Source organism: Silene latifolia, chromosome 6 (genome assembly GCF_048544455.1).
Source record: "Silene latifolia isolate original U9 population chromosome 6, ASM4854445v1, whole genome shotgun sequence".
Classification (NCBI taxonomy): domain Eukaryota; kingdom Viridiplantae; phylum Streptophyta; class Magnoliopsida; order Caryophyllales; family Caryophyllaceae; genus Silene; species Silene latifolia.
The window spans coordinates 133,563,687-133,576,283 of record NC_133531.1 but is presented as its reverse complement, the minus strand read 5'-3'; the positions used below and the strand labels follow the sequence as shown (position 1 = coordinate 133,576,283).

Below are 12,597 nucleotides of genomic sequence, written 5' to 3'. Positions count from 1 at the left end.
AAGAACATCAAGGCCACCTAGTAATCTACAAGAATTCATTTGTCCTACTTTGTCAAAACATCATTCCTTCTCAGTTTTTGACATCACATCCTATCCACCTGACATCATTGCATCCTTAAATAATGTGATGTCCATACCTGAACCTTCTACTTACAAGTAAGCTCAATCTGATCCTAATTGGATAAAGGCTATGCAATTGGAGTTGTCTGCCTTAGAAGCAAATGGTACTTGGGAATTGACAACTTTACCACAAGGATTTAAAGCTATAGGATCCAAGTGGGTGTATAAAGTCAAGTATAATCAAGATGGTTCAGTTGAGAGGTACAAGGCAAGACTAGTTGCCAAAGGCTATAACCAAGTTGAGGGTAAGGATTTCAAGCACACATTCTCACCCGTGGCAAAATTTACCACAGTGAGAGTACTTTTATCTGTGGCAGCAGCAAAAAATTGGCCAATAAAGCAACTTGATATCAACAATGCCTTCCTCCATGGTTTTCTTGAGGAGGAAGTGTATATGCAACCTCCAGAAGGGTACATTAAGGCCAAATCACATCAAGTCTGTAGACTTAAAAGATCTTTCTATGGACTCAAACAAGCTTCTAGACAATGGAATGTGGAACTCAGTAAATTACTTCTTTCTTAAGGATTTATTCAATCTAAATATGACTATTCCTTGTTTATAAGGGAAGTTGGTGGTTCATTTGTCATGGTCTTAGTCTATGTGGATGACCTACTTCTTACTGGGTCAGACATTCACTACATAACTCATCTCAGGACAGTTTCAGATAAGGCTTTCACCATTAAAGACTTGGGAGATGTTAGATACTTCTTGGGTTTGGAGATTACAAGATCATCAAAAGGTATATTAACCAATCAAAGAAAGTATGTGACTGATCTTCTTCATGATTCTGGTATGATGAATTGTACTCCAGCTCCTTTTCCATTACCTAGAGGATTGAAGTTATCCACTCAAGAAGGAAATTTATTACCTAATCCTGAAATTTACAGGAAAATCATTGGTAAACTTCTTTACCTAAATTTGGCACGTCCTGATCTTTCTTATTCCTTCCAACATCTTAGTCAATTTTTGAATGCACCAAAAGAGCCACATCTTCATGCTGCAACTCATGTACTGAGATACTTACAAGGAACTAAGGATGCAGCACTCTTTTATCCAGCAGAAAATGAGCTCACTTTGCAGGCATTCGGTGATGCTGATTGGGGACCCTGCCAGTTCAGTTGCAGGTCCGTCACTGGTCAGTGTGTTTTCCTTGGTCACTCTCTGATTTCTTGGGAAACCAAGAAGCAAAAGACTGTATCCAAGTCTTCTGCTGAGTCTGAGTATCGTGCCATGTCCTACACAACAAGTGAAATTGTTTGGTTGCAAGGATTATTGCAAGATTTCAAGGTTCATGTGCCTCATCCCATTACTCTTTTTTGTGACAACAAATCTGCACAACACATAGCTGTTAACCCCGTTTTTCATGAGCGCACAAAGCACTTGAATATTGATTGTCATTATGTATGGGAAAAAGTGCAAGAGGGTCTTATTATAACCAAGCATGTCCAGTCTCAACAACAGTTGGCTGACTTGTTAACTAAACTCTTGGGTCGCAAGAAAGACAGATATGTACCTTTCATCCAAGCTGGGTTTGTGTTTTGATTCTCGTTTCACACACCCACCTTGAGAGGGGGGATGTGGAAATAATAACTTGTAAATATGTCGTCATTACTTTGTACATAAGACAGTAACTTGTATATAAGTAGGATATTGTACACATCATCATAAGTTAATACAATTCACTCTTCTATTTGCCCTCTCTCTCTACATATTTTTCTCTCACTAACAATAATAGAATTCTCTAGAATCTTTCCTTTCTTAGTAATCAAATCCGCCATGGATGAAATCTCGAGCTCCGCTGCTCATCTTCACAAGTTCCATTATTAGCGAATGACTTTTTATCACTACCCTTCAAAAATTACGAGCCTAACATTATTTGTGTATTTACCATCGCTTTCAAAATGATATAGAGGCAAATGCAATAATCGATCACCTATTCCCACAAAAGGTGGGTGCTCACACCATTAGTAAAAAAAATGATGTGTAATAGTTTCAAAAACCTTGATTGATGTCTAATCTCTAATCATAATATGTATATAATACAGATTAAGGGGCCATCTTAATGCGATATTGTTGAATAGTTTGATTCAAAATTAATTAAATGTATTATAATTGTAATTATGTGGTTTAATATTTTGTTAATGGGTCAAATAGGAGTTATGGGCTATGGGCTGATTTGATCTGTTTTTGGGTATGTCGGTTTTTTGGATACTATATAAGAACCTCTATGTAAATTGGTGTTTACCATAAGTGGAAGTAATCTATTTTGCCCACCTCTTACTTTTCCTCTGTCTCTACATTTCTGGCATCAGAGCACAGGATTTGGTCCATACACAAAAAAAAGCCTTCCACTATAAACAATTGCAACTTGCAGAAGAAAGCAAAAAAAGGTGTGAAAAACAAAAAAAACCATCTTTCTACCGCAAGAAAGAAAAACAACAAAAAAGAAAAAGAAAAATCCAATAAATTGAAAACAAATCAGAAAGCTTTGATTAGCAACATCAATGGCGTCAAATAATCCATCATCACAACCCTTAATTCCAATTTTTAAGGGGCAAAATTATCAATTTTGGAGCCTTAAAATGAAGACTTTATTCAAGTCTCAAGAGCTATGGGACTTGGTGGGAAACGGGTCTGCAGAAGCCCAGGGAAATCAGGCCACGGAACCTGATGCACAGTTACGAGAGAATCGTAAGAAGGATGCAAAGGCTCTATTTTTCATTCAACAAGCCCTTGATGATGCTATTTTCCCCCGAATTGCAGCTGCTACTAAATCAAAGGAAGCATGAGACATCTTAAAGCAAGAGTTTATGGGAGATAAAAAGGTAATTCAAGTAAAACTTCAAACCCTTCGTCGTGATTTTGAATTAATGGTTATGCAGAAAGACGAGTCAGCTCAAAATTATTTGTCCCGACTGTCCGAATTAATTAACAGTATGAGATCTTATGGTGAAATTATTGATGATAAGGTGGTCGTAAGTAAAGTTTTAAGGACTTTAATTCAAAAGTTTGATCATGTGGTGTCTGCTATTGAAGAGTCGAGAGACTTATCGACTTATACGTTTGATGAATTAAAGGGCTCATCGTTGGCTCATGAGGATAGGCTTAATAGGTCCTGTGAAAAAATAGATGAGAAAGCATTTCAGGTGAAAGGGGAGTCTTCTCATGATAAGGGGAAGACAGAAAATTCACATGGTAGAGGTTACAACAGAGGCGGTTTTAGAGGTGGTTTTAGAGGCCGAGGTCGCGGCCGAGGCAGAGGAAGAGGATACTTTGGTGAAGACCGTCAAAATAGGAGCTTGGTTCAATGTTATCACTGTAAGAAGTACGGGCACAAAGAAGCAAATTGCTGGTTCAAGACGAAGAATGATCAGTCCAAAGCCAATTTCACAGAGAAAGTGGAGGAGGAAAGCAACTTGTTCATGACACATTCAAGTGCACCTAATATGAGCAACGACCTATGGTATGTAGATAGCGGGTGTTCAAATCATATGACCGGAGCAAGATCTTTGTTTAAGGATCTTGATGAGACGAAAAAATGTGAAGTCCGTCTTGGAGATGACAAGAATTTGGTTATCTAGGGGAAAGGCACAATTGCTGTAAAAACAATGCAAGGTGATGTTAAATTACTTAATGATGTACAATTTGTTCCGAGTCTTGCTCATAATTTGTTAAGTGTTGGACAGTTGGTGAGTAATGGGTATTCTGTAAAATTTGAAGATGATTCGTGTGTTATTAGCGATAAAAGGTCAAGCCACACTATTGCTAATATACACAAGTCACCTAACAATATGTTTTCATTGGATGTGTCTAGTGAATTGGGTAGTGCTCTGGTTGTTAAAGAAAAAAAATTCCGAAGCTAAGTTATGGCATTTGCGTTATGGTCATTTGAACGTAAATGGGTTAAAATTATTGAGTAAAACTGAGATGGTAGTAGGTTTGCCTAAAATTGGTGATCATGTATTGTGTGAAGGGTGCATTTACGGTAAACAAAGTAGAGCACCATTTCCTAGTGGAAAGTCATGGAGAGCCTCTAATTTTCTTGATCTTGTTCATTCCGACATATGTGGTCCAATGAAAACGGAGTCAATTGGTGGAAATCGTTATTTCTTATTATTTATTGATGATTATAGTCGGATGTGTTTGGTTTATTTCTTAAAGCTCAAGTCAGAGGCTTTTGATTACTTCAAAAAATTCAAAGCAATGGTTGAGAATCAGAGTGGCAGGCGTATTAAGACACTACGAACGGATCGTGGTGGTGAATTCTTGTCCAAAGAATTCAATGTTTTTTGTGATGTTCATGGTATCCGTAGGGAGCTTACTGCGCCCTATACACCGCAGCAAAATGGCATTGCTGAGCGCAAAAACAGGACGATTGTAGAGATGGCCAGAAGTATGCTTCAGGAAAAGGGGTTGCCAAATAAATTTTGGGGACAAGCAGTAGCAACAGCGGTGTATCTCTTAAATATTTCCCCAACAAGAGCCGTCTCAAATCAAACCCCGTTTGAAGCATGGAGAGGTAAGAAACCTCGGGTAAGACACTTAAGAATATTTGGTTGTTTAGCTTATGCTTTGGTTCCTAGTAATTTACGTCACAAACTGGATAGCAAGTCAGTAAAATGTATAATTTTTGGCTATAGCATTGAATCTAAAGCGTACAAGTTATACAACCCTGTAAGTGGCAAGGTTATTATAAGTAGAGATGTTAAGTTTGATGAAGCAGGAAAATGGGTGTGGAATTGTGATATGGCGCTCTCGACTCCGGTTTGTGAATTTTCCGAGCGAGAAAAAAATTGTGCAAGGCGACGATGAGCGATGGCGGAAGTGACACATTTACTCCACCCAACAGCCCTTCATCTCCTCAAACCAGCAGCCCACCTAGCGGTGCTCACTCGTCATCATCAAGCACCACTAGTAGCACACCTCCAAAAAATTTCCGATCAATTCAAGATATTTACCGGACAAGTAATTTCGCATTATATGTCTCAGATCCTATTACCTATGAAGAAGCAGCCATGAGTGAAGTGTGGCTAGATTCTATGAAGGAGGAGATGTCAGCTATAGAGAAAAATGAAACGTGGGAGTTAGTTGATCCACCCGAAGGCAAAAATGAAATTAGGTTAAAATGGGTATTCCGAACTAAGTACAACTCTGATGGGAGTATTCAAAAACACAAAGCAAGGCTTGTAGCTAAAGGGTACTCACAACGGCAAGGAGTGGATTTTGACGAGACATTCTCACCTGTTGCTAGATTTGAAACGGTGAGAACATTTCTGGCCGTAGCTGCACAGTTTCAGTTACCCGTGTACCAATTTGATATGAAGTCGGCATTTTTAAATGGAGAGTTGAAGGAGGAGGTCTATGTTTCTCAACCAGAGGGCTTTGTTTTTAGTGGGCATGAAAATAAAGTGTATCGATTACGCAAAGCTCTTTATGGTTTGAAGCAAGCTCCGCGAGCATGGTATAGCAAAATTGATACTTTCTTCCTATCTAGCGGCTTCAAAAGAAGTGAAAATGAGCCGACTCTTTATTTGAAGCGGGAAGGTAATGATTTTCTGGTAGTATGCTTATATGTTGATGACATGATTTATATCGGTTCATCTCAGCGCTTAGTTGATAAATTTAAGACTAGCATGATGAAAAAATTTGAGATGACGGATTTGGGTTTGCTTAAATATTTTTTGGGTCTTGAGGTAAAACAATGTGAAAATGGTATTTTTCTGTGTCAAGAGAAGCATGCTACAAATTTGCTTAAGAAATTTCACATGACAAATTGTGAACCCGCACCTACTCCTATGAATATAAATGAGAAATTACGACGTCAAGATGGTACTGAACAAACTGATGGGAGGATGTACAGAAGTTTTGTAGGGGGTCTAAATTACCTTACACATACTAGGCCCGACATTGCTTTTCCTGTGAGTGTGGTGTCTAGGTATATGCATAATCCCACGAGACAACATTTTGGTGCAGCAAAACGGATACTCCGTTATGTGCCTGGAACGGTAAATTTTGGAATATGGTATACTAAGGTACCAAATTTTAAGTTGGTTGGGTTTACTGATAGTGATTGGGCTGGATGTATAGATGATAGAAAAAGCACTTCCGGTAATATTTTTAGTCTTGGTTCTGGAGCAATCACTTGGAGCTCAAAGAAGCAAGAGACTATTGCTTTGTCGTCGTCTGAAGCCGAATATATAGCAGCCACGACAGCAGCAAGACAAGCTTTATGGCTCCAAAAATTGTTAGCGGATTTTCATGTTGAACAAAAGGAAGCTACAATTATCTTTTGTGATAATATGTCAGCTATAGCTATGGCGAAAAATCCAGCATTCCATGGTAGAACTAAGCACATAGATGTGCAATATCATTTCATCTGAAAGCTAGTGGCCGAAGGAAAAATGATGCTGAAGTTTTGTGGCATAAATGAGCAGACGGCAGATATCTTCACAAAGTCATTTTCGCAGGCCAAGCATCAGTTTTTTGTGTCGCAGCTAGGAGTCGGTAATTTTGAATCAAGGGGGAGTGTTGAATAGTTTGATTCAAAATTAATTAAATGTATTATAATTATAATTATGTGGTTTAATATTTTGTTAATGGGTCAAATAGGAGTTATGGGCTATGGGCTGATTTGATCTGTTTTTGGGTATGTCGGTTTTTTGGATACTATATAAGAACCTCTATGTAAATTGGTATTTACCATAAGTGGAAGTAATCTATTTTGCTCACCTCTTACTTTTCCTCTGTCTCTACAGATATTAGATTTCCTTTTTTATTTGATCACAATATATATGCTGAAAAATGTCATACTTTCTTTTATTTAAATTGCCGAGCAATCAATTAACAATACCGAGTGGCGGATTTCCACTGAGGTGCAAAGGGGACAAGTTCTTGTAGTCTTTCTTAAGACGGATATATATGTTTTAATGGTGAAAGGGTTTAAATATATGAAATACGATAAAAGTGAAATGTCTAAGAAATAACAAGATATTTGTTTTTGGTGTAAACCGGGTGTCCACTGTCGACAACAAACGTATAATCCTCCCGTCGCGCGTGCTCTCACGAAGAGGTAAACGGTTGGCCAAAGAGTTTGCTCTATTTGTCATATCAATACAAATGAGTTATTATTTGACTCATTTTAAACTTAAGACAAATATTTCCGTCTTAAATGATAATTTCTGCTCGGCCATTATCAAGGATGTTAATAGTTTAGGAGAAAAATAATTTTTGATTAACAGTATTGGACCCTCTAATATGTTGGAAAAAGTTGTACAGTAACAAGAATGGAAAGGTTGAAAATCACATCACTTTAAAAAAAAAAAATTAATAACTTTGTTGCTCCACCCATATTCACGATCACACGTGAATTAGTATGCTATTCTCTTCTTCGTAAATTTTTACAGATTTTTAGAGCTAATTCGAAATCTGTAGTTAAGTTAAAATAATCTTTTATTAGATGGTAAAAAAAAAAAAAAAAAAAAAAAAAAAAAAAAAAAAAGTGACCAATGTTATTCATTGAAGATCCTGATTTTGGTTTATTCAAACACATTATTTGGTATAATTAAACAAAATTTATTGGTTATATTAACAAAATATACACTTAATGTACAACTAGTTTAGATCTTGCGCAATAAATACGCGGTATTTATAGAGTTACTAATATAGACCCGTTGCAATATATGCATGGTATTTATAGAGTTTTACTTTTTAGTGTATTTTTTATGGAGTAGAATATTATTTGACAATTCACTTATATTTCATGTCTCTCCTTAAAATGTATTTTGATTAGAGAAACTAGTTTTGGGACCCGTGAGAATCACGGATTTTTTTGTTTTAAGTTTCTTTGTTGGGTTTCCTTCCGTAAGCCTTTGTTTCGATTTTTCATTTTTCCCCTTTTTATCCATTTTGGAGGCCAATTGGTATTATTTTTTTGTCGTTATTTTCTCCTTTTCTGCTTTTTGGTTGGTTATGACTTATGAGAACTAACCCGGTTTTGAATTTCTGCTTTCATTTTAAAATTTGGTTGTATCTCTGTCGGTGAAACCAACACAAAACAACAGTCATTCTTCATTTTTGCTCTCTCTATTGCTAGTCCCGTTTTTTGCCTGAGCTGTAGATCTCGCCAAGGTTAAATTATCGTCATTCGGATCCTTTGGTCAACCATTTTATCCTCTTCCCCGCCATCCCCAGTTTAGATCATGGTATTTGTTGAGATGCATGAATAATTAATTAAAAGGTGAATACATTAATAATTTTGTACGCAATTATGTCAAAATTTATGAATACCAATTTATAACTACCAATAATTCGTGAGACTTCTATATTATAAAATTGGTTTAATAGTGTTATTTAATTTGCTCAAAAGTTTTAATTGTAATAAACAAAGAGAAATGTAGTAAAATACGCATTTGTAACTCATCTAACTTGGCAACAAAACTAATTCTTTTTTTTTTTTGTTCATGGAAATTATTTTCTCTTATTTTTTTTCTATTTACAACCAAAAATCTTAATATCGATGATTTACAACAATTGTGATTTGAAAATTTAAGTTGGGATAATAGAGAAAAATTAATCGTGAGAGGGTTAAATTTTCCAAAATTCATAAGATACGGAATTGGCCTAATTTAGTGCTCATATGCATACAAATATTTGTGCATTGATAGAATATGAAAAGCTAATAGAAACAAACAACAATAAGCACTAATATCCACCATATTTGTAGAGTAAGAGTCATTTTTTTATATATATATATATCTATGAATGATAAACATATAAATATCAATTAATATCACAAGGTCAAGTTTACAACAAATTTCTCCTTGATGAAAATTTAATCACCAATTTATGTTTTAAAACTTCATAAAAATACAAATACTTTGACTTAAATGGAAAGACATTGTTTATAAAATTGAATATTTTACATGAAATGTATTAGAAAATTAAAAACCAAGTGAAAAGAATAGGAAACCATAAAGCTATAATAGACCAAATGTGTTAGATTGGAAGTCGTGAATAAGGGATTGAAAGTTACAAGAGCATAAACCATCACCTAAATTAATTACTCACATATATAATAAGAAAATACTCTTAGTTGATGTAGTCATTTGTTATCATAGTTTGAGAATTGTTACACTTTTGCACTGTTACAATGGAATTTTAAGTAGAACCTCAACATGAATGTATACACATGTTTCTGCTTAAACGAAACTCACAAAATTTAGCATTTGTTAGTGGCAATCAAATTAATCAAACCAAAAATATTAACCTAAATGAGGGCCAAACGGATCAAATGCTTAGTTGCAAGTGTCGAAACTCCTCACGCAAGTAAACCTGCAAATCCAAACACTTTTATTAGTAACTTAAAATCTCATATCGACAATACACCAATTAAAAAAAACTAATTAATACAAAAAAATTATATATTAAACTGTAAAATAATACTTTATTAAATATTAAAATATTTTAAATGATAAATATAACTTTGTCAACCTAAGCATATGAAAATATAAACATATTAATTTAAAAAAAAAAACTAATAAACGAAAATATTGGCAAAGAGAATATGATATTGAAAGAGGGAGAAAATTTGTATATTTATACATTTTTTAAGACATTAAAGATTTTGAAACACCTCTTTCCCTTCCCCAATATTAAAACATAAAAATGAGTAAATTAACTATATGAATTTATGAGATTAAAATTTGTCAAATTAATATAAAGATTCTTTAACTATGTGATTAATGAGTTCTTAATTAGTTTGTCATTCTCTTGAACTTCTACTAATGTAAATACATAATTAAACAATAGGTAAAGATGGAAGATGGAAGTTTATGTAGACATAAGTAAAAAGAGTTTAGTGCTAGCATGAGATGATGTCACATGTCTTTTACTTAGATGCTCTACATACCTTTTTTTTATATTATTGTATGTATAGATGAGTGAATTACCTTTTTTTATTTTCTTAAATGCAAAGGAGTTTGTTAAACTTTTTCAGCAAATAATACATTTATAATTCTTGTCGATTTGTCGGTCTTGCAACATCGTCCTTGTAAATTCAATTGATTTCCAATGTATCGGGAAAAATATTATTGAAATGATTTTTTTATAACGAAATATCTAAGTGATATACTTAAATTATTAGCAAGGAGTTGATGACACTTATACAAATAAAATTTTAGAATAAATACCCATTCAATAATTTTTAAAATAAATTTTGTGTGAGCAATGTTTTAGAGGATACAAGAGAAAATGTATATGTTCAACAATGACATCATTCTAGTTTCATTTCTATATCTCTTGTCAATTAATTAGTGTCATCTCTATATCTCTTGTTGTTGGTGAACTTTTATGTGAGAAGTTTTAACGCCTATCTCAATGAATTCCAAATAATGCAAGGTGACATTTAGTCCATGTCTACGTGACTTTTAAGGTGGTGACGTGGGATTATCGTAATCCAAGATGGCATTTAGTCCAAGTCTACGTGGCCTTTAATGATTACCCTTTTAATAATATTTATAGATGATAGAGGACGGTGTGAGTGGAAAACATGTCTGCGTGTCAATAGTTAGAGGCTGACGTTTACATAGAATGTCCTACGTGGCTTTTTGCAAGCCTACGTGGCTTTGTCTATGTGGAGTTTATTACTCATTTTAGGAGAGACTTTTTTTTTTTGCAATAAAACCCCAAGGGGTTATACGATTTCTATTAGATCATTACGAGCAATGTCATCAATGTAAGGGGGCAGGACATTACTCCACTCACGTCTACAAAACGACCAAGGGGTCACATGAGCGAGAGCATGAGCTACCCGATTATAATCCCTACGAACATAAGAAAAAACAACAGACTCGAAAGAATTACATAAAAAGAAAATGTCTTCATAAACTAGAAAGATGTCATGGCGTCCCTGTTTTCGACTTCGCAGCTCCTCTATAACGCTTGAGCAGTCTCCTTCAACTATGATCCTCGAGCATCCCGATCTCCGTGCTTCCTTAATCCCTACCAGAATAGCCTCCGCTTCCGCCATCTTCGCCTCACACTCCCCTGTCCGTTGCATCGTTACTCCCCAACACACCTCGACTCTCTCATTCCTACAAACCACCCCCGCACTTACCCCGACACCCTCCACAACCCCTGCATCCACATTAATTTTTAAAATCCCCACCCCCGGCCTCTTCCATCCTTTGCTTTCCCTGCCCAAACTATTTGCCAACCCCTCCTCTTGCCTTCCCAGATTTCCTCCACCCCGCCCTGCTCCCGCGATACTCTCCCTCCCCTGTTTGCTCACCACATCCATATCCTCCACCAAAGCCCTCGTCCTCCTAATCACAGCCTGTTCATCCCAATACACCCCCTCAAAAATCACCTTGTTTCGCCTCTCCCATATAGCCCAGCAAGCTGTCATGAAAGCCACCCGCTCCTCCTCCCTCAGCTCCCTCATAATGCCTTCCACCCACTCCCTCACCCACTCACCCCGCTGTCCATTCTCCACTGTCAACCCCAACCCCTCCCAAATCCCGTCCACCCACCCACAATCCCGAATAATATGGAGAGAAGTTTCCATAGGAGCGAAACAAAGAGGACATTCAGAATCATTGGTCCTCATCCTCCTCGAAATATTGCTCTTCGTGGCTAACGCATCATGACACATTTGCCAAAAGAAGACCTTAATTCGCGGAATGACCGGCGCTTGCCATATCTTGCTCCACAACCATTTATCATGTGCCCAATTCGAGTGCTCAGCATCCCTATCCACGCCATAGAGAAGTTTATAGGCCGATCTAACCGTGTAGTTCCCGTCTTTCTCAACATCCCAGCACCATTCGTCAGGGGGTTTAGTCTCACAAATTCGAATATTTCGCACTCTTTCACGTTCGAAAGGAAGTAAACACACATGTAGCTTTTCATCATCCCAGCTCAGTCCATCATCGCTCATGAGTTCAGCCACCTTCATGCTAGCATCCCTATCAAGTCGAGGGGAGAGAATTCGGTGTGATTGGGTACCGGGGATCCAGGGATCTGTCCACAGATTCGTGCTCCATCCGTTCCCAATCCTCTTCCTCGCTCCCAAACTGATAACCTCACGCGCATCCCATATACTCCTCCATGTAAAACTTGGTGACGATCCAAGGTCAGCCTCCATAAAAGATCTATCGCGGAAATACTTGCCTTTCAGCACCCGTGACATGAGACAACTCCCATTAGTTAAAAGCCTCCACGCCTGTTTGCCCAATAAAGCTAGATTAAACTTCTCGTAATCTCGGAAACCCAATCCTCCATGGCATTTTGGCTGGCACATGCGATTCCAAGCAACCCACGGAATTTTCCTCCGCCCATTCTCCGCTCCCCACCAGAATCTCGACACTAATGACCGGAGCTCGTCACAAAAGGTCGTAGGTATCTTGAAAATGCTCATGGCATAAGTAGGGATCGCCTGAGCTACAGCTTTTATGAGAGTCTCTTTGCCTGCCTTACTC

General features: G+C 36.8%; 1 protein-coding gene across 1 annotated transcript; it reads left to right on the top strand.

Moving 5' to 3' along the window:
• Window positions 1-2,991: 2,991 nt before the first annotated feature.
• On the top strand, window positions 2,992-3,702 carry LOC141588724 (uncharacterized). Its single transcript, XM_074410151.1, has one exon. It carries the CDS (start codon window positions 2,992-2,994, stop codon window positions 3,700-3,702), a length of 711 nt encoding a protein of 236 aa, XP_074266252.1.
• The last annotated feature ends 8,895 nt before the right edge of the window (window positions 3,703-12,597 follow it).